General features: G+C 45.8%; 1 protein-coding gene across 2 annotated transcripts in view; it reads left to right on the forward strand.

Annotated features, from left to right (window-relative positions):
- LOC115203560 (vacuolar protein sorting-associated protein 13C) overlaps positions 1-22,500 on the forward strand; it is a 248,732-nt gene that overhangs the window by 214,989 nt on the left and 11,243 nt on the right. For both annotated transcript variants that reach the window (XM_029768341.1, XM_029768340.1), the window contains exons 72-79: positions 2,858-2,971; positions 4,202-4,335; positions 4,780-4,861; positions 5,060-5,173; positions 7,864-7,939; positions 8,479-8,642; positions 11,425-11,470; positions 14,469-14,592. In XM_029768341.1, the coding sequence (XP_029624201.1) occupies positions 2,858-2,971; positions 4,202-4,335; positions 4,780-4,861; positions 5,060-5,173; positions 7,864-7,939; positions 8,479-8,642; positions 11,425-11,470; positions 14,469-14,592 (854 nt within the window). The remainder of the gene's footprint in view (positions 1-2,857; positions 2,972-4,201; positions 4,336-4,779; positions 4,862-5,059; positions 5,174-7,863; positions 7,940-8,478; positions 8,643-11,424; positions 11,471-14,468; positions 14,593-22,500) is intronic.

Here is a 22,500-nt window from a genome sequence, read left to right on the forward strand (position 1 = left end):
GCTGGTACTCATGATTAAAGGGGGCTGGTACTCATGATTAAAGGGGGCTGGTACTCATGATTAAAGGGGGCTGGTACTCATGATTAAAGGGGGCTGGTACTCAGGATAAATGGGGGCTGGTACTCAGGATAAATGGGGGCTGGTTCTCAGGATAAATGGGGGCTGGTACTCAGGGTAAATGGGGGCTGGTACTCAGGATAAATGGGGGCTGGTACTCAGGATAAATGGGGCTGGTACTCGGGATAAATGGGGGCTGGTACTCAGGATAAAAGGGGGCTGGTACTCAGGATAAAAGGGGGCTGGTACTCATGATTAAAGGGGGCTGGTACTCATGATTAATGGGGGCTGTACTCATGATTAAAGGGGGCTGGTACTCAGGATAAAAGGGGGTTGGTACTTAGGATAAAAGGGGGCTGGTACTCATGATTAAAGGGGGCTGGTACTCATGATTAAAGGGGGCTGTACTCATGATTAAAGGGGGCTGGTACTCAGGATAAATGGGGGCTGGTCTCGTGATTAAAGGGGGCTGCTACTCGTGATTATAGGGGGCTGGTACTCGTGATTATAGGGGGCTGGTACTCCTGATTAAAGGGGGCTGGTACTCATGATTAAAGGGGGGCTGGTACTCATTATTAAAGGGGGCTGGTACTCAGGATAAATGGGGGCTGGTACTCAGGATAAATGGGGGCTGGTTCTCAGGATAAATGGGGGCTGGTACTCAGGATAAAAGGGGGCTGGTACTCATGATTAAATGGGGCTGGTACTCAGGATAAAAGGGGGCTGGTACTCAGGATAAATGGGGGCTGGTACTCATAATTAAAGGGGGCTGGTACTCGTGATTAAGGGGGCTGGTACTCATGATTAAAGGGGGCTGGTACTCAGGATAAAAGGGGGCTGGTACTCAGGATAAAAGGGGGTTGGTATTCAGGATAAAAGGGGGCTGGTACTCATGATTAAAGGGGGCTGGTACTCATGATTAAAGGGGGCTGTACTCATGATTAAAGGGGGGCTGGTACTCAGGATAAATGGGGGCTGGTCTCGTGATTAAAGGGGGCTGCTACTCGTGATTATAGGGGGCTGGTACTCGTGATTATAGGGGGCTGGTACTCCTGATTATAGGGGGCTGGTACTCATGATTAAAGCGGGCTGGTACTCATGATTAAAGGGGGGCTGGTACTCATGATTAAAGGGGGGCTGGTACTCATGATTAAAGGGGGGCTGGTACTCATGATTAAAGGGGGGCTGGTACTCATGATTAAAGGGGGCTGGCACTCATGATTATAGGGGGCTGGTACTCATGATATTTTAGAGATAAGAGCTGCCAGTATTCTGCTCTGGGGTTTAGGAGAATGAGGAGGTGGACTGGACTGTACTGTAAACATGGGAAATACTGCCCCCTGTTGTTAGAATAATGGACTGTAGTGTAAACATGGGAAATACTGCCCCCTGTTGTTAGAAGAATGGACTGTAGTGTAAACATGGGAAATAATGCCCCCTGTTGTTAGAAGAATGGACTGTACTGTAAACATGGGAAATACTGCCCCCTGTTGTTAGAATGGACTGTAGTGTAAACATGGGAAATACTGCCCCCTGTTGTTAGAAGAATGGACTGTAGTGTAAACATGGGAAATACTGCCCCCTGTTGTTAGAATGGACTGTAGGGTAAACATGGGAAATACTGCCCCCTGTTGTTAGAAGAAAGACATAACCAGCCAGTAAAGAGGAAATAATGGAGTTGAAACATGTCTACTTGATGTTGGAATTGCAGAGTATTAGAATAGATGCAGTTGAGGGTCCAGCAGATGGCTGTGAAGATTGACCAGGGCTTCCTAGGAGCCGTCTGTTCACCCCTCTTACTGAAACACACATGGACAAATCACTTAACCTTCCTAGGAGCCGTCTGTTCCCCCCTCTTACTGAAACACACATGGACAAATCACTTAACCTTCCTAGGAGCCGTCTGTTCCCCCCTCTTACTGAAACACACATGGACAAATCACTTAACCTTCCTAGGAGCCGTCTGTTCCCCCCTCTTACTGAAACACACATGGACAAATCACTTAACCTTTTTCTATGTAGATAATGAATAATACTTATTTCAGTAAGAAAATAAATGAATATTCTTGAGTTAAACTGAGGAAGCAAGTGGCTGTTGTATGTTAAATGCATTACTGCTGCTGCCAGATGGTGTTGTGTGACTCGCGTTGTGTGCATCCAGGCTAGCTTGGTCTGTGGACATGTTACTGAACACGTCTATGAAGTCAGGTGAGTTGGGTGGGTAGTGGACACGTGGGACTTCAGTACCTCACGTGAGATTTCATTCATTCAACATGTGCATGTATCTGTTTCCTATTAATTCAACATGTGTATCTGTTTCCTATTAATTCAACATGTGTATCTGTTTCCTATTAATTCAACATGTGTGTATCTGTTTCCTATTAATTCAACATGTGTATCTGTTTCCTGTTAATTCAACATGTGTATCTGTTTCCTATTAATTCAACATGTGTGTATCTGTTTCCTATTAATTCAACATGTGTGTGTGTATCTGTTTCCTGTTAATTCAACATGTGTGTGTGTATCTGTTTCCTATTAATTCAACATGTGTGTATTTGTTTCCTATTAATTCAACATGTGTGTTGTCTCTCTCCCTCTCCCCTCCTCTCCCCCTCCTCTCCTCTCTCTCTCCCACTCCCCTCCTCTCCCTCTCCCCTCCCCTCCCCTCCTCTCCTCTCCCTCTCTCCTCCTCTCCTCTCTCCCTCTCCCCTCCTCTCCCTCTCCCCTCCTCTCCTCTCTCTCTCCCTCTCCCCTCCTCTCCCTCTCCCCTCCTCTCCCTCTCTCCCTCTCTCCTCTCCAGACCAAGCTGATAGAGAAGGACTTAGAGATGTTACAGGCTGAATTGATGGAGGTGTCCATGACAGACAACTCAGGCCTCAGCTTCTTTGAATACTTCCACATCTCCCCCATCAAAGTAGGAATCTCTCATTCTCTCTATCCCTCCTTTCTCACTCTCCTCCCTTCCTCATTCTCTGACGTGGCCAAGACAGAGATCGCTTGTTTCTTCCCTGTCCCGTTGCTGGCTTTGTTTGAAATGTCAAACGCTCGCCGGGTTCTTATCAAAGAGTGAGTCTGGGCAGCAGGAGATGACATCATTATTAAATAATGTTATATTCCTCTATGTCAGTCATACGTAACCAGCGGACAGCGATCCGGTACCGGACCCAGAACAGGGTCAATACGGACAACTCTGTGCATTTTATCATTACAACAGCAAAGTGTAATTTGGTCATTTGCGAGTGCATCTTGTATCATTCACTGACAGACCTTAGAGATCCATTTATAACCAGTCAGAAGTGTTCAGTTGATCAACTAGCCCATGTTAGTTAGCTGGTTAGTCTAACTTACCTACCTATCTAAATCTTCTAGTCGTCATGTCCAGATTACGTCCCCCAGGGGCCACTACTACCAGGGGCCACGACCCCCAGGGGCCACTAAGACATGTCAAAATGTGTAGAATTGCAGGAAATGTGCTTTAAAATGGCAAAAGTTGATCATTTTCAACAAGAGGGGTGGATTAATTATTTAGTCATATCCCGGTTTACCTATTTACTTATGGCCCTGCCTATACCTATATATATATTGCACTTTATTTGGAATGGCAAGCCAAACAAAGCCTTCTCCAATAGTAGTGAAGGACTGGACCTTCTCCAATAGCAGTGGGGAGCTGGACCTTCTCCAATAGTGGATCTTCTCCAATAGTAGTGGAGGACTGGACCTTCTCCAATAGTAGTGGAGGACTGGACCTTCTCCAATAGTAGTGGGGGACTGGACCTTCTCTAATAGTGGACCTTCTCCAATAGTAGTGGAGGACTGGACCTTCTCCAATAGTAGTGGAGGACTGGATCTGCTCCAATAGTAGTGGAGGACTGGACCTTCTCCAATAGTAGTGGAGGACTGGACCTTCTCCAATAGTGGACCTTCTCCAATAGTAGAGGAGGACTGGACCTTCTCCAATAGTGGACCTTCTCCAATAGTGGACCTTCTCCAATAGTAGTGGAGGACTGGACCTTCTCCAATAGTGGACCTTCTCCAATAGTAGTGGAGGACTGGACCTTCTCCAATAGTGGACCTTCTCCAATAGTAGTGGAGGGCTGGACAACATGAATGTTATGTTGAATAATGTTGTATTGTTCTGTTGTAGCTACACCTCAGTCTGTCTCTGGGCTCTAGTGGAGACGAGTCTGGTCAACAGGAGATGATGGCCATCCAGTCAGTCAACCTTCTGTTGAAGAGTCTCGGAGCGACACTCACCGACGTGGACGACCTCATCTTCAAGTGAGTGGGTTTGACCTTGACGATGACCTTAGATAGACGGTACAAACAGATCTGGGACCAGGCTAGTGATTATTCTCTCTCTCTCGCTGTCTCTCTCTCTCTCTCTCTGTCGCTGTCTCTGTCTGTCTCTCTCTCGCTCTGCCTCTCTCTCGCTCTGCCTCTCTCTCGCTCTGCCTCTCTCTCGCTCTCTCTCTCGCTCTGCCTCTCTCTCGCTCTGCCTCTATCTCTCTCTCTCTCTCTCTCTCGCTGTCTCTCTGTCTCTCTCTCGCTGTCTCTCTCTCTCTCGCTCTCTCTCTCTCGCTCTCTCTCTCTCTCGCTCTGTCTCTCTGTCTCTCTCTCTCTCTCTCTGTGTCTCTCTCTCTGTCTCTCTCTCTCGCTCTGCCTCTCTCTCTCTCTCTCTCTCTCTCTCTCTCTCTCTCTGTCTCTCTGTGTGTCTCCTTCCAGACTTGCCTACTTTGAGGTGAACTACCAGTTCTACAGGACAGAGAAGCTGATGTGGGCTGTGATTAGACATTACAGTGAGCAGGTTAGTTCACGTGGTTCCTTCACAAACCTTGAGACAGAATAATATACTTCAGCCTATTTTGACTGTTTTATGTGGATACACTGCGTTTATAAAATAACGGAGGAGAACAACAAGGCTTTAACAACTGTTTTATACAACTTATTTCCATTGTAAAAGACTTACCCCACTCCACTGTGTTCCTCTCTCTGTCCTCTCCAGTTCCTGAAACAGATGTATGTGTTGGTGCTGGGCCTGGATGTTCTGGGGAACCCTTTCGGGCTGATCAGAGGCCTGTCTGAAGGAGTGGAGGCCTTCTTCTACGAGCCCTTCCAGGTGACACCCACAACACCCTCCAGCTGTTCTTCTAGGACCACTTCCTGACATTAGAGTGGCCAGTCTGGTTATCCAGATGGTCAGGCCTGTAGAGGGTTCGGCAGCAGTACGGCTGTAGTACAGGATATCCAGATGGTCAGGCCTGTAGAGGGATCAGCAGCAGTACGGCTGTAGTACAGGATATCCAGATGGTCAGGCCTGTAGAGGATTCGGCAGCAGTACGGCTGTAGTACAGGATATCCAGATGGTCAGGCCTGTAGAGGGTTCGGCAGCAGTACGGCTGTAGTACAGGATATCCAGATGGTCAGGCCTGTAGAGGGTTCGGCAGCAGTACGGCTGTAGTACAGGATATCCAGATGGTCAGGCCTGTAGAGGGTTCGGCAGCAGTACGGCTGTAGTACAGGATAGCCAGATGGTCAGGCCTGTAGAGGGTTCGACAGCAGTACGGCTGTAGTACAGGATATCCAGATGGTCAGGCCTGTAGAGGGTTCGGCAGCAGTACGGCTGTAGTACAGGATATCCAGATATGTCAGGCCTGTAGAGGGTTCGGCAGCAGTACGGCTGTAGTACAGGATATCCAGATGGTCAGGCCTGTAGAGGGTTCGGCAGCAGTACGGCTGTAGGACAGGATATCCAGATGGTCAGGCCTGTAGAGGGATCAGCAGTACGGCTATAGTGACTCCTGACAGTCCTTGGTGGTGTTGTGTTATAGGGAGCGATTCCTCCTGACAGTCCTTGGTGGTGTTGTGTTGTAGGGAGCGGTTCTTCCTGACAGTCCTTGGTGGTGTTGTGTTGTAGGGAGCGGTTCCTCCTGACAGTCCTTGGTGGTGTTGTGTTGTAGGGAGCGGTTCCTCCTGACAGTCCTTGGTGGTGTTGTGTTGTAGGGAGCGGTTCCTCCTGACAGTCCTTGGTGGTGTTGTGTTGCAGGGAGCGGTTCCTCCTGACAGTCCTTGGTGGTGTTGTGTTGTAGGGAGCGGTTTCTCCTGACAGTCCTTGGTGGTGTTGTGTTGTAGGGAGCGGTTCCTCCTGACAGTCCTTGGTGGTGTTGTGTTGCAGGGAGCGGTTCCTCCTGACAGTCCTTGGTGGTGTTGTGTTGTAGGGAGCGGTTCCTCCTGACAGTCCTTGGTGGTGTTGTGTTGTAGGGAGCGGTTCCTCCTGACAGTCCTTGGTGGTGTTGTGTTGTAGGGAGCGGTTCCTCCTGACAGTCCTTGGTAGTGTTGTGTTGTAGGGAGCGGTTCCTCCTGACAGTCCTTGGTGGTGTTGTGTTGTAGGGAGCGGTTCCTCCTGACAGTCCTTGGTGGTGTTGTGTTGTAGGGAGCGGTTCCTCCTGACAGTCCTTGGTGGTGTTGTGTTGTAGGGAGCGGTTCCTCCTGACAGTCCTTGGTGGTGTTGTGTTGTAGGGAGCGGTTCCTCCTGACAGTCCTTGGTGGTGTTGTGTTGTAGGGAGCGGTTCCTCCTGACAGTCCTTGGTGGTGTTGTGTTGCAGGGAGCGGTTCCTCCTGACAGTCCTTGGTGGTGTTGTGTTGTAGGGAGCGGTTTCTCCTGACAGTCCTTGGTGGTGTTGTGTTGTAGGGAGCGGTTCCTCCTGACAGTCCTTGGTGGTGTTGTGTTGCAGGGAGCGGTTCCTCCTGACAGTCCTTGGTGGTGTTGTGTTGTAGGGAGCGGTTCCTCCTGACAGTCCTTGGTGGTGTTGTGTTGTAGGGAGCGGTTCCTCCTGACAGTCCTTGGTGGTGTTGTGTTGTAGGGAGCGGTTCCTCCTGACAGTCCTTGGTAGTGTTGTGTTGTAGGGAGCGGTTCCTCCTGACAGTCCTTGGTGGTGTTGTGTTGTAGGGAGCGGTTCCTCCTGACAGTCCTTGGTGGTGTTGTGTTGTAGGGAGCGGTTCCTCCTGACAGTCCTTGGTGGTGTTGTGTTGTAGGGAGCGGTTCCTCCTGACAGTCCTTGGTGGTGTTGTGTTGTAGGGAGAGGTTCCTCCTGACAGTCCTTGGTGGTGTTGTGTTGTAGGGAGCGGTTCCTCCTGACAGTCCTTGGTGGTGTTGTGTTATAGGGAGCGGTTCCTCCTGACAGTCCTTGGTGGTGTTGTGTTGTAGGGAGCGGTTCCTCCTGACAGTCCTTGGTGGTGTTGTGTTATAGGGAGCGGTTCCTCCTGACAGTCCTTGGTGGTGTTGTGTTGTAGGGAGCGGTTCCTCCTGACAGTCCTTGGTGGTGTTGTGTTGTAGGGAGCGGTTCCTCCTGACAGTCCTTGGTGGTGTTGTGTTATAGGGAGCGGTTCCTCCTGACAGTCCTTGGTGGTGTTGTGTTGTAGGGAGCGGTTCCTCCTGACAGTCCTTGGTGGTGTTGTGTTGTAGGGAGCGGTTCCTCCTGACAGTCCTTGGTGGTGTTGTGTTGTAGGGAGCGGTTCCTCCTGACAGTCCTTGGTGGTGTTGTGTTGTAGGGAGCGGTTCCTCCTGACAGTCCTTGGTGGTGTTGTGTTGTAGGGAGCGGTTCCTCCTGACAGTCCTTGGTGGTGTTGTGTTGTAGGGAGCGGTTCCTCCTGACAGTCCTTGGTGGTGTTGTGTTGTAGGGAGCGGTTCCTCCTGACAGTCCTTGGTGGTGTTGTGTTGTAGGGAGCGGTTCCTCCTGACAGTCCTTGGTGGTGTTGTGTTGTAGGGAGCGGTTCCTCCTGACAGTCCTTGGTGGTGTTGTGTTGTAGGGAGCGGTTCAGGGACCTGAGGAGTTTGCTGAGGGCTTCGTGATCGGAGTACGCAGTCTACTAGGTCACACTGTCGGTAAGTGTGTGTGTGTGTGTGTGTGTTGTTTGCGTGTGCATGTGTACCTTCTCGTGTGTGTGTGTGTGTGTGTGTACATGCGCGTGTGTGTACATGCGTGTGCATGTGTACATGCGCGTGCATGTGTACATGCGCGTGCGTGTGTACATGCGCTTGTGTGTGTGTGTGCATGTGTACATGCGCGTGTGTACATGCGCGTGTGTACATGCGCGCTTGTGTGTACATGCGCGCGTGTGTGTACTCTTGTGTGTGTGTTGTGTGTGTGTTGTGTGTGTGCGTACGCCTGTGTGCATGTGTACATGCGCGTGTGTGTGTGTGTGTGTGTGTGTGTGTGTGTGTCTGTACCACAGGAGGCTGGTGGCACCTTAACTGGGGAGGTCGGGCTCGTGGTAACGGCCGGAGCGTAATGAGTGGAACGGCATCGGGTACATCTAACGCGCGGTAACCACGGTAACCGGGTGTTTGATGCCGGTCCGTCCGCTCCGTTCCAGCCTTTTCTCCCCTTTATATCTGAATGTCTTCTCTCTCCTCCCCACTAGGTGGCGCTGCAGGCGTGGTGTCCCGTATTACAGGGTCAGTGGGGAAAGGACTGGCTGCCATCACCATGGATAAAGAGTACCAGCAGAGTAGACGACAGGAGATGAACAGACCACCCAAAGACTTTGGAGAGAGTCTGGCCAAGGGAGGCATGGGATTCTTTAAGGTAGTACTGTAGTACTAGGATCATTTAATAACAGACAGTATTTAATACTGTAGTACTCTGATCATTTAATAACAGACCGTCTTGAAGGTAGTACTGTAGTACTAGGATCATTTAATAACAGACAGTATTTAATACTGTAGTACTAGGATCATTTAATAACAGACAGTATTTAATACTGTAGTACTCTGATCATTTAATAACAGACAGTCTTTAAGGTAGTACTGTAGTACTAGGATCATTTAATAACAGACAGTATTTAATACTGTAGTACTAGGATCATTTAATAACAGACAGTATTTAATACTGTAGTACTCTGATCATTTAATAACAGACAGTCTTTAAGGTAGTACTGTAGTACTGTGATCATTTAATAACAGACAGTCTTTAAGGTAGTACTGTAGTACTCTGATCATTTAATAACAGACAGTCTTTAAGGTAGTACTGTAGTACTCTGATCATTTAATAACAGACAGTCTTTAAGGTAGTACTGTAGTACTAGGATCATTTAATAACAGACAGTCTTTAAGGCAGTACTGTAGTACTAGGATCATTTAATAACAGACAGTATTTAATACTGTAGTACTCTGATCATTTAATAACAGACCGTCTTTAAGGTAGTACTGTAGTACTCTGATCATGTAATAACAGACAGTCTTTAAGGTAGTACTGTAGTACTCTGATCATTTAATAACAGACAGTCTTTAAGGTAGTACTGTAGTACTGTGATCATTTAATAACAGACAGTCTTTAAGGTAGTACTGTAGTACTCTGATCATTTAATAACAGACAGTCTTTAAGGTAGTACTGTAGTACTCTGATCATTTAATAACAGACAGTCTTTAAGGTAGTACTGTAGTACTCTGATCATTTAATAACAGACAGTATTTAAGGTAGTACTCTGATCATGTAATAACAGACAGTCTTTAAGGTAGTACTGTAGTACTCTGATCATGTAATAACAGACAGTCTTTAAGGTAGTACTGTAGTACTCTGATCATGTAATAACAGACAGTATTTAAGGTAGTACTGTAGTACTCTGATCATTTAATAACAGACAGTCTTTAAGGTAGTACTGTAGTACTAGGATCATGTAATAACAGACAGTATTTAAGGTAGTACTGTAGTACTGTGATCATTTAATAACAGACAGTCTTTAAGGTAGTACTGTAGTACTAGGATCATGTAATAACAGACAGTCTTTAAGGTAGTACTCTGATCATGTAATAACAGACAGTATTTAAGGTAGTACTGTAGTACTGTGATCATTTAATAACAGACAGTCTTTAAGGTAGTACTGTAGTACTAGGATCATGTAATAACAGACAGTCTTTAAGGTAGTACTCTGATCATGTAATAACAGACAGTATTTAAGGTAGTACTGTAGTACTAGGATCATTTAATAACTGACACTTTATCCAGAGATCTTTTAGTGAACCACTCAATTCCGATTTAAAAGTAAAATTCATATAGAAAATATAGGAGGGGGAATTGGGATTTCAGTTGACTTTCTAAACTGACTGCATTAAGTTGGACTTGACCACAACCCTGCAGGGAACACATGTTCATTTGTATGTAGCCCATGTGGGGAAAAACACTTCCTCAACTGTGGGGTTGAAAGCACATGTTCCGATATTGTCCTTTGGTGATGAGTCAGGGGAGTTTAAGCCCTGTGTTGAATCATCAGTTTAATATTCAACAACACATTACACATGAGCAGCATCCCAAATGGCTCCCTATGTAGTGCACTACTTTTGACCGGGGCCTATAGGGCTATATAGGAACTAGGGTGCCGTTTCGGGAAGCATCCGTGTGGTTGACTACAGCACGACCTTGACATTATAGTACAAATACAGCATGATGTGCATTTTAATGTATAATCATTTTTGCAGGAGTGGGCTTTAAATCAGTAGATTTAACATTACAGACAGAACATGGGGGAACTGCTCATGTAATTCTACCTCTATTGATTCAGGACCTAAAGTAATATAATCTATCTATTGATTCAGGACCTAAAGTAGGGTAATCTACCTCTATTGATTCAGGACCTAAAGTAGTATAATCTATCTATTGATTCAGGACCTAAAGTAGTATAATCTATCTATTGATTCAGGACCTAAAGTAGGGTAATCTACCTCTATTGATTCAGGACCTAAAGTAGTATCATCTATCTATTGATTCAGGACCTAAAGTAATATAATCTACCTCTATTGATTCAAGACCTAAAGTAGAGTCATCTTCACTTGTCTTCTGTCCTGGGTCCTCCTTTAGCAGTCATGATAAGGCCAAGTCATGATAAGGCCAAGTCCTGATAAGGCCAAGTCCTGATAAGGCCAAGTCCTGATAAGGCCAAGTCCTGATAAGGCCAAGTCCTGATAAGGTCAAGCTTTTCAAAACACAACAACAAATTAACCCTCTTCATTCAGGACAATACTGTTAAATGTAATTACCTCCCGAAACAGAGTGGTTTTCAAGAGGTTGTTCTTTCCTGTTATTCTTGAATAGACCTTTTATGTTGGATACAATGGAACCCTGACGGTCCTCTCTCTCCTCCTCTCTCTCCTCCTCTGTCTCTCTCTCTCCTCCTCTTTCTCTCTCTCTCTCTCTCTCTCTCTCTCTCTCTCTCTCTGTCTCTCTCTCTCTCTCTCTCTCTCTCTCTCTCCTCCTCTTTCTCTCTCTCTCTCTCTCTCTCTCTCTCTCTGTCTCTCTGTGTCTCTCTCTCTCTCTCTCTCTCTCTCTCTCTGTCTCTCTCTCTCTCTCTCCCTCTCTCTCTCTCTCTCTGTAGGGGGTCGTTGGTGGGGTAACGGGCATCGTCACCAAACCTGTAGAAGGTTTGTTTATTCACAACGCTCTGACCTGTTGCTGATCTCTTCTTCCGTTCACTGGGGGGGGGGGGGGGGGGAACATGTCTCATCGTCACTCATAAATGTTCAATAAATATTTCCATTCCAATTTTGTGGGAAACTGAAGTTTGTCTCAACCCTTCAAAAGATTTGGAGAATATATTGAATGTACAAAACATTAGGAACACCTGCTCTTTCCGTGACATAGACTGACCAGGTGAATCCAGGTGAAAGCTATGATCCCTTATTGATGTCAGTTGTTAAATCCACTTCAATCAGTGTAGATGAAGGGGAGGAGACAGGTTGAATAAATATTTTCAAGCCTCGAAACAATTGAGACATGGATTGTGTATGTGTGCCATTCAGAGGGTGAATGGGCAAGAACAGGGTATGGTAGTAGGTGCCAGGCGCACCGGTTTGTGTCAAGAACTGCAACGCTGCTGGGTTTTTTCCACACTCAACCGTTTCCTGTGTGTATCAAGAATGGTCCACCAACCAAAGGACATCCAGCCAACTTGACACAACTCTGGGAAGCATTGGAGTCAACATGGACTCCAACGGCGACAGCTGGTCTTACTGGGGTCTGACACGTAATCGAAAAATACATTACAGACAAGAGACTACAATTTCCATACAGTGCATTCTGGAAATGTATTCAGACCCATTTTTCCACATTTTGTTACGTTACAGACTTGTTCTTAAATGGATTAAATTGTTTTTTTTTTCGCCCTCATCAATCAACACACAATAGCACATAATGACATCACAATACCCCATAAAGACAAAGCAAAAACAGGTTGTTAGAAATATTTGCAGCTGTATGCTCCTCAGACCAACAAATATTTTAATATCATCCACATAAGAGTCACAGCAAAATATTTTGTATGATTTCTTATACACTATTTTAGGGCCAGCTTTTGGAACTTTGGCTTTCCTGGATAAAGCCAATATGTTGTGATAGCTGCATCCAATGGGTATGGATACAGCTTTAGAACAAAGTTCTACAGTATTAGTAAAAATGTGATCGATACATGTGGAGGATCTTGTTCCTGTTTGTAAACACCCTGGTAGGTTGATTAATAACCTGAACCAGATTACAGGCACTGGTTACAGTGAGAAGCTTCCTCTTGATCGGACAGCTTGATGAAAACCAGTCAATATTCAGGTCCTCAAGAAAGTAGACCTCTCTGTTTACATCACATACAGTCGTGGCCAAACTTTTTGAGAATGATACAAATATTAATTTCCACAAAGTTTGCTGCTTCAGTGTCTTTAGATATTTTTGTCAGATGTTACTATGGAATACTGAAGTATAATTACAAGCATTTCATAAGTGTCAAAGGCTTTTATTGAGGTCTTTTTCAAGACCTCTGCAATCCGCCCTGACATGCTGTCAGTTAACTTCTGGGCCACATCCTGACTGATGGCAGCCCATTCTTGCATAATCAATGCTTGGAGTTTGGCAGAATTTGTGGGTTTTTGTTTGTCCACCCGCCTCTTGAGGATTGACCACAAGTTCTCAATGGGATTAAGGTCTGGGGAGTTTCCTGGCCATGGACCCAAAATATCAATGTTTTGTTCCCCGAGCCACTTAGTTATCACTTTTGCCTCATGGCAAGGTGCTCCATCATGCTGGAAAAGGCATTGTTCGTCACCAAACTGTTCATGGATGGTTGGGAGAAGTTGCTCTCGGAGGATGTGTTGGTACCATTCTTTATTAATGGCTGTGTTCTTAGGCAAAATTGTGAGTTGAGCCCACTCCCTTGGCTGAGAAGCAACCCCACACATGAATGGTCTCAGGATGCTTTACTGTTGGCATGACACAGGACTGATGTAGCGCTTACCTTGTCTTCTCTGGACAAGCTTTTTTCCGGATGCCCCAAACAATCGGAAACGGGTTTCATCAGAGAAAATGACTTTACCCCAGTCCTCAGCAGTCCAATCCCTGTAGCTTTTGCAGAATATCAGTCTGTCCCTGATGTTTTTCCTGGAGAGAAGTGGCTTCTTTGCTGCCCTTCTTGACACCAGGCCATCCTCCAAAAGTCTTCGCCTCACAGTGCGTGCAGATGCACTCACACCTGCCTGCTGCCATTCCTGAGCAAGCTCTGTACTGATGGTGCCCCGATCCCGCAGCTGAATCAACTTTAAGAGATGGTCCTGGCGCTTGCTGGACTTTCTAGGGCTACCTGAAGCCTTCTTCACAACAATTGAACCGCTCTCCTTGAAGTTCTTGATGATGCGATAAATGGTTGATTTAGGTGTAATCTTACTGGCAGCAATGTCCTTGCCTGTGAAGCCCTTTTTGTGCAAAGCAATGATGACGGCACATGTTTCCTTGCAGGTAACCATGGTTGACAGAGGAAGAACAATGATTCCAAGCACCACCCTCCTTTTGAAGCTTCCAGTCTGTTATTCGAACTCAATCAGCATGACAGAGTGATCTCACACCTGTGTTAACGAGAGAATCTCTGATATGATGTCAGCTGGTCCTTTTGTGGCAGGGCTGAAATGCAGTGGAAATGTTTTTGGGGGATTCAGTTCATTTGCATGGCAAAGAGGGACTTTGCAATTAATTGCAATTCATCTGATCACTCTTCATAACATTCTGGAGTATATGCAAATTGCCATCATACAAACTGAGGCAGCAGACTGTGAAAATTAATATTTGTGTCATTCTCAAAACCTTTGGCCACGACTATACACTATCAAGCATTTCACACATTATATTTAGATACTGACTATTAGCACTTGGTGGCCTATAGCAACCACAACACTTCAATAACACTTAACTTAAGATCTTCTCTAAGCATTAAATGGGGGGTGTAACTCAATATTAGGTAGGTGTTCTTAATGTTTTGTACACTCAGCGTATGTTGAACATGTTATTACTACATTTCCAGTGTAGTTGGCTTTGTGTGTTAACCTTTTCTAAACCAGAGGTCTAACTCTTGTTTTATTCTCTATCGCCCCCCCCACCCCCCCTCAGGGGCCAAGAAGGAGGGAGTGGCAGGGTTCTTCAAGGGCATAGGGAAGGGTCTGGTGGGGGTGGTGGCCAGGCCGACAGGGGGCATCGTAGACATGGCCTCCAGCACCTTCCACGGCATACAGAGGTTAGTAGAGACAAATACAAGACACTACAGAGGTTAGTAGAGACACAGGACACTACAGAGGTTAGTAGAGAGACACAGGACACTACAGAGGTTAGTAGAGAGACACAGGACACTACAGAGGTAGTAGAGACAAATACAGGACACTACAGAGGTAGTAGAGACAAATACAGGACACTACAGAGGTAGTAGAGAGACACAGGACACTACAGAGGTTAGTAGAGAGACACGGGACACTGCAGAGGTAGTAGAGACGGGACACTACAGAGGTTAGTAGAGACAAATACAGGACACTACAGAGGTAGTAGAGAGACACAGGACACTACAGAGGTTAGTAGAGAGACACGGGACACTACAGAGGTTAGTAGAGACGGGACACGGGACACTACAGAGGTTAGTAGAGATGGGACACTACAGAGGTTAGTAGACACGGGACACGGGACACTACAGAGGTTAGTAGACACGGGACACTACAGAGGTTAGTAGAGACGGGACACGGGACACTACAGAGGTTAGTAGAGAGACACGGGACACTACAGAAGTTAGTAGAGACAAATACAGGACACTACAGAGGTTAGTAGAGACAAATACAGGACACTACAGAGGTTAGTAGAGACAAATACAGGACACTACAGAGGTTAGTAGAGAGACACGGGACACTACAGAGGTAGTAGAGAGACACAGGACACTACAGAGGTTAGTAGAGAGACACAGGACACTACAGAGGTTAGTAGAGAGACACGGAACACTACAGAGGTTAGTAGAGACACAGGACACTACAGAGGTTAGTAGAGACAAACACAGGACACTACAGAGGTTAGTAGAGAGACACGGGACACTACAGAGGTTAGTAGAGAGACACGGGACACTACAGAGGTTAGTAGAGAGACACGGGACACTACAGAGGTTAGTAGAGAGACACAGGACACTACAGAGGTTAGTAGAGACAAATACAGGACACTACAGAGGTTATTGTGATTTTTGTGATTTTATTTGGAATGCTTTGTTTAATGTGGTATTGTGTCACATTATTTAACCGTGTTTGTCTGTCTGCCAGTCATAACCGTGTCTGCCAGTCATAACCGTGTCTGCCAGTCATAACCGTGTTTGTCTATGTCTGCCAGTCATAACCATGTTTGTCTCTGTCTGCCAGTCATAACCGTGTTTGTCTCTGTCTGCCAGTCATAACCGTGTTTGTCTATGTCTGCCAGTCATAACCATGTTTGTCTATGTCTGCCAGTCATAACCATGTTTGTCTATGTCTGCCAGTCATAACCGTGTTTGTCTATGTCTGCCAGTCATAACCGTGTTTGTCTATGTCTGCCAGTCATAACCGTGTTTGTCTATGTCTGCCAGTCATAACCGTGTTTGTCTATGTCTGCCAGTCATAACCGTGTTTGTCTATGTCTGCCAGTCATAACCGTGTTTGTCTGTCTGCCAGTCATAACCGTGTTTGTCTATGTCTGCCAGTCATAACCGTGTCTGCCAGTCATAACCATGTTGTCTATGTCTGCCAGTCATAACCGTGTTTGTCTGTCTGCCAGTCATAACCATGTTTGTCTATGTCTGCCAGTCATAACCATGTTTGTCTGTCTGCCAGTCATAACCGTGTTTGTCTATGTCTGCCAGTCATAACCGTGTTTGTCTATGTCTGCCAGTCATAACCATGTTTGTCTGTCTGCCTGTCATAACCGTGTTTGTCTATGTCTGCCAGTCATAACCATATTTGTCTATGTCTGCTAGTCATAACCATGTTTGTCTATGTCTGCCAGTCATAACCATGTTTGTCTGTGTCTGCCAGTCATAACCATGTTTGTCTATGTCTGCCAGTCATAACCATGTCTGCCAGTCATAACCGTGTTTGTCTATGTCTGCCAGTCATAACCATGTTTGTCTCTGTCTGCCAGTCATAACCATGTTTGTCTATGTCTGCCAGTCATAACCATGTTTGTCTCTGTCTGCCAGTCATAACCATGTTTGTCTACGTCTGCCAGTCATAACCATGTTTGTCTACGTCTGCCAGTCATAACCATGTTTGTCTATGTCTGCCAGTCATAACCGTGTTTGTCTATGTCTGCCTGTCATAACCGTGTTTGTCTCTGTCTGCCAGTCATAACCATGTTTGTCTCTGTCTGCCAGTCATAACCATGTTTGTCTATGTCGGCCAGTCATAACCATGTTTGTCTATGTCTGCCAGTCATAACCATGTTTGTCTATGTCTGCCAGTCATAACCATGTCTGCCAGTCATAACCGTGTTTGTCTATGTCTGCCAGTCATAACCATGTTTGTCTCTGTCTGCCAGTCATAACCATGTTTGTCTATGTCTGCCAGTCATAACCATGTTTGTCTTTGTCTGCCAGTCATAACCATGTTTGTCTACGTCTGCCAGTCATAACCGTGTTTGTCTACGTCTGCCAGTCATAACCATGTTTGTCTATGTCTGCCAGTCATAACCGTGTTTGTCTATGTCTGCCTGTCATAACCGTGTTTGTCTCTGTCTGCCAGTCATAACCATGTTTGTCTCTGTCTGCCAGTCATAACCATGTTTGTCTCTGTCTGCCAGTCATAACCATGTTTGTCTCTGTCTGCCAGTCATAACCATGTTTGTCTATGTCTGCCAGTCATAACCATGTTTGTCTATGTCTGCCAGTCATAACCATGTTTGTCTATGTCTGCCTGTCATAACCATGTTTGTCTATGTCTGCCAGTCATAACCATGTTTGTCTATGTCTGCCAGTCATAACCATGTTTGTCTATGTCTGCCAGTCATAACCATGTTTGTCTATGTCTGCCAGTCATAACCATGTGTGTCTGTCTGCCAGTCATAACCATGTTTGTCTATGTCTGCCAGTCATAACCATGTTTGTCTATGTCTGCCTGTCATAACCATGTTTGTCTATGTCTGCCAGTCATAACCATGTTTGTCTCTGTCTGCCAGTCATAACCATGTTTGTCTATGTCTGCCAGTCATAACCATGTTTGTCTATGTCTGCCAGTCATAACCATGTTTGTCTATGTCTGCCAGTCATAACCATGTCTGCCAGTCATAACCGTGTTTGTCTATGTCTGCCAGTCATAACCATGTTTGTCTATGTCTGCCTGTCATAACCATGTTTGTCTATGTCTGCCAGTCATAACCATGTTTGTCTATGTCTGCCAGTCATAACCATTTTTGTCTATGTCTGCCAGTCATAACCATGTTTGTCTATGTCTGCCAGTCATAACCATGTTTGTCTATGTCTGCCTGTCATAACCATGTTTGTCTATGTCTGCCAGTCATAACCGTGTTTGTCTGTCTGCCAGTCATAACCGTGTTTGTCTGTCTGCCAGTCATAACCATGTTTGTCTGTCTGCCTGTCATAACCATGTTTGTCTATGTCTGCCAGTCATAACCGTGTTTGTCTATGTCTGCCAGTCATAACCATGTTTGTCTATGTCTGCCAGTCATAACCATGTTTGTCTCTGTCTGCCAGTCATAACCGTGTTTGTCTCTGTCTGCCAGTCATAACCGTGTTTGTCTATGTCTGCCAGTCATAACCATGTTTGTCTATGTCTGCCAGTCATAACCATGTTTGTCTATGTCTGCCAGTCATAACCGTGTTTGTCTATGTCTGCCAGTCATAACCGTGTTTGTCTATGTCTGCCAGTCATAACCGTGTTTGTCTATGTCTGCCAGTCATAACCGTGTTTGTCTATGTCTGCCAGTCATAACCGTGTTTGTCTATGTCTGCCAGTCATAACCGTGTTTGTCTGTCTGCCAGTCATAACCGTGTTTGTCTATGTCTGCCAGTCATAACCGTGTCTGCCAGTCATAACCATGTTGTCTATGTCTGCCAGTCATAACCGTGTTTGTCTGTCTGCCAGTCATAACCATGTTTGTCTATGTCTGCCAGTCATAACCATGTTTGTCTGTCTGCCAGTCATAACCGTGTTTGTCTATGTCTGCCAGTCATAACCGTGTTTGTCTATGTCTGCCAGTCATAACCATGTTTGTCTGTCTGCCTGTCATAACCGTGTTTGTCTATGTCTGCCAGTCATAACCATATTTGTCTATGTCTGCTAGTCATAACCATGTTTGTCTATGTCTGCCAGTCATAACCATGTTTGTCTGTGTCTGCCAGTCATAACCATGTTTGTCTATGTCTGCCAGTCATAACCATGTCTGCCAGTCATAACCGTGTTTGTCTATGTCTGCCAGTCATAACCATGTTTGTCTCTGTCTGCCAGTCATAACCATGTTTGTCTATGTCTGCCAGTCATAACCATGTTTGTCTCTGTCTGCCAGTCATAACCATGTTTGTCTACGTCTGCCAGTCATAACCATGTTTGTCTACGTCTGCCAGTCATAACCATGTTTGTCTATGTCTGCCAGTCATAACCGTGTTTGTCTATGTCTGCCTGTCATAACCGTGTTTGTCTCTGTCTGCCAGTCATAACCATGTTTGTCTCTGTCTGCCAGTCATAACCATGTTTGTCTATGTCGGCCAGTCATAACCATGTTTGTCTATGTCTGCCAGTCATAACCATGTTTGTCTATGTCTGCCAGTCATAACCATGTCTGCCAGTCATAACCGTGTTTGTCTATGTCTGCCAGTCATAACCATGTTTGTCTCTGTCTGCCAGTCATAACCATGTTTGTCTATGTCTGCCAGTCATAACCATGTTTGTCTCTGTCTGCCAGTCATAACCATGTTTGTCTACGTCTGCCAGTCATAACCATGTTTGTCTACGTCTGCCAGTCATAACCATGTTTGTCTATGTCTGCCAGTCATAACCGTGTTTGTCTATGTCTGCCTGTCATAACCGTGTTTGTCTCTGTCTGCCAGTCATAACCATGTTTGTCTCTGTCTGCCAGTCATAACCATGTTTGTCTCTGTCTGCCAGTCATAACCATGTTTGTCTCTGTCTGCCAGTCATAACCATGTTTGTCTATGTCTGCCAGTCATAACCATGTTTGTCTATGTCTGCCAGTCATAACCATGTTTGTCTATGTCTGCCTGTCATAACCATGTTTGTCTATGTCTGCCAGTCATAACCATGTTTGTCTATGTCTGCCAGTCATAACCATGTTTGTCTATGTCTGCCAGTCATAACCATGTTTGTCTATGTCTGCCAGTCATAACCATGTGTGTCTGTCTGCCAGTCATAACCATGTTTGTCTATGTCTGCCAGTCATAACCATGTTTGTCTATGTCTGCCTGTCATAACCATGTTTGTCTATGTCTGCCAGTCATAACCATGTTTGTCTCTGTCTGCCAGTCATAACCATGTTTGTCTATGTCTGCCAGTCATAACCATGTTTGTCTATGTCTGCCAGTCATAACCATGTTTGTCTATGTCTGCCAGTCATAACCATGTCTGCCAGTCATAACCGTGTTTGTCTGTCTGCCAGTCATAACCGTGTTTGTCTGTCTGCCAGTCATAACCATGTTTGTCTGTCTGCCTGTCATAACCATGTTTGTCTCTGTCTGCCAGTCATAACCATGTTTGTCTCTGTCTGCCAGTCATAACCATGTTTGTCTATGTCTGCCAGTCATAACCATGTTTGTCTATGTCTGCCAGTCATAACCATGTTTGTCTATGTCTGCCAGTCATAACCATGTGTGTATGTCTGCCAGTCATAACCATGTTTGTCTATGTCTGCCAGTCATAACCATGTTTGTCTATGTCTGCCAGTCATAACCATGTTTGTCTATGTCTGCCTGTCATAACCATGTTTGTCTATGTCTGCCAGTCATAACCATGTTTGTCTCTGTCTGCCAGTCATAACCATGTTTGTCTATGTCTGCCAGTCATAACCATGTTTGTCTATGTCTGCCAGTCATAACCATGTTTGTCTATGTCTGCCAGTCATAACCGTGTTTGTCTGTCTGCCAGTCATAACCGTGTTTGTCTGTCTGCCAGTCATAACCATGTTTGTCTGTCTGCCTGTCATAACCATGTTTGTCTCTGTCTGCCAGTCATAACCATGTTTGTCTCTGTCTGCCAGTCATAACCATGTTTGTCTATGTCTGCCAGTCATAACCATGTTTGTCTATGTCTGCCAGTCATAACCATGTTTGTCTATGTCTGCCAGTCATAACCATGTTTGTCTATGTCTGCCAGTCATAACCATGTCTGCCAGTCATAACCGTGTTTGTCTGTCTGCCAGTCATAACCGTGTTTGTCTGTCTGCCAGTCATAACCGTGTTTGTCTGTCTGCCAGTCATAACCATGTTTGTCTGTCTGCCTGTCATAACCATGTTTGTCTCTGTCTGCCAGTCATAACCATGTTTGTCTCTGTCTGCCAGTCATAACCATGTTTGTCTCTGTCTGCCAGTCATAACCATGTTTGTCTCTGTCTGCCAGTCATAACCATGTTTGTCTATGTCTGCCAGTCATAACCATGTTTGTCTATGTCTGCCAGTCATAACCATGTTTGTCTATGTCTGCCAGTCATAACCATGTCTGCCAGTCATAACCGTGTTTGTCTGTCTGCCAGTCATAACCGTGTTTGTCTGTCTGCCAGTCATAACCATGTTTGTCTATGTCTGCCAGTCATAACCATGTTTGTCTGTCTGCCAGTCATAACCATGTTTGTCTATGTCTGCCAGTCATAACCATGTTTGTCTCTGTCTGCCAGTCATAACCATGTGTCTATGTCTGCCAGTCATAACCGTGTGTGTCTATGTCTGCCAGTCATAACCATGTTTGTCTCTGTCTGCCAGTCATAACCGTGTTGGGTGCTTTATGTTCTGTTCATTATAATTCTGTGAGCTGACTAATTTTGTTAACTGTTCTGTTTTCATGTTGTTTTCTCATAAAGTGAATGCCTTGGAGATGTTGTTTTTGTCTTTCTGTTGAGTGAGTATTTGGTGAGATGAGGGAAAGCTTTGGTAATGACTGGGCGGCCATAGTGAACACTTCTTGTTCACGTGACCTACACCAGGATCATAGGGGAGGGGTTTGGGATTAAAGGGGAGGGGTTTGGGACTGTAGGGGAGGGGTTTGGGACTGTAGGGGAGGGGTTTGGGACTATAGGGGAGGGGTTTGGGACTGTAGGGGAGGGGTTTGGGACTATAGGGGAGGGGTTTGGGACTATAGGGGAGGGGTTTGGGACTATAGGGGAGGGGTTTGGCTGGCATGGAGGGGTTTGGGACTGTAGGGGAGGGGTTTGGGACTGTAGGGGAGGGGTTTGGGACTATAGGGGAGGGGTTTGGGACTGTAGGGGAGGGGTTTGGGACTGTAGGGGAGGGGTTTGGGACTATAGGGGAGGGGTTTGGGACTATAGGGGAGGGGTTCGGGACTATAGAGGAGGAGTTTGGGACTATAGGGGAGGGGTTTGGCTGGCATGGAGGGGTTTGGGACTATAGGGGAGGGGTTTGGGACTATAGGGGAGGGGTTTGGGACTATAGGGGAGGGGTTCGGGACTATAGAGGAGGGGTTTGGGACTATAGGGGAGGGGTTTGGCTGGCATGGAGGGGTAGTTATCTTTCCAATAGATCCGATTGTCTGTCAGAGAGGTAAGTGACTGCATGGTGTTGAAGTAATTATTATGCTGTTATAACATGCTGTTACAGATCAAACCAAAAGGAAATGATTGGTTAACGCTGAACATTTAACCCCTCCCTCCTCTATCATTGTTAACGCTGCTTCTGACCTGACTCCTGTCCCTGCTCCATACTGCAGCATCGTGAGGTCCAACAGACTAAATCCCCGTGAGGACTGAACAGACTGGGAGAGAAGCAAGACTTATAATGTTACTGTGAAGCTGTTTTAAAGATTAGAGCTGCTGTTGTCAGCAGGTCGTTCTGTCTCTCAGTAACTTTAACATCACGTTGGATTCCAACTGCGGTCGGACCAGCAGACACATAGTCTCTTCCTCTGTCACACTCAAGCCCCTCCTCCACCTGTTCTGTCCTCTGGGATTG

Source organism: Salmo trutta, chromosome 12, assembly GCF_901001165.1.
Source record: "Salmo trutta chromosome 12, fSalTru1.1, whole genome shotgun sequence".
Classification (NCBI taxonomy): Eukaryota; Metazoa; Chordata; class Actinopteri; order Salmoniformes; family Salmonidae; genus Salmo; species Salmo trutta.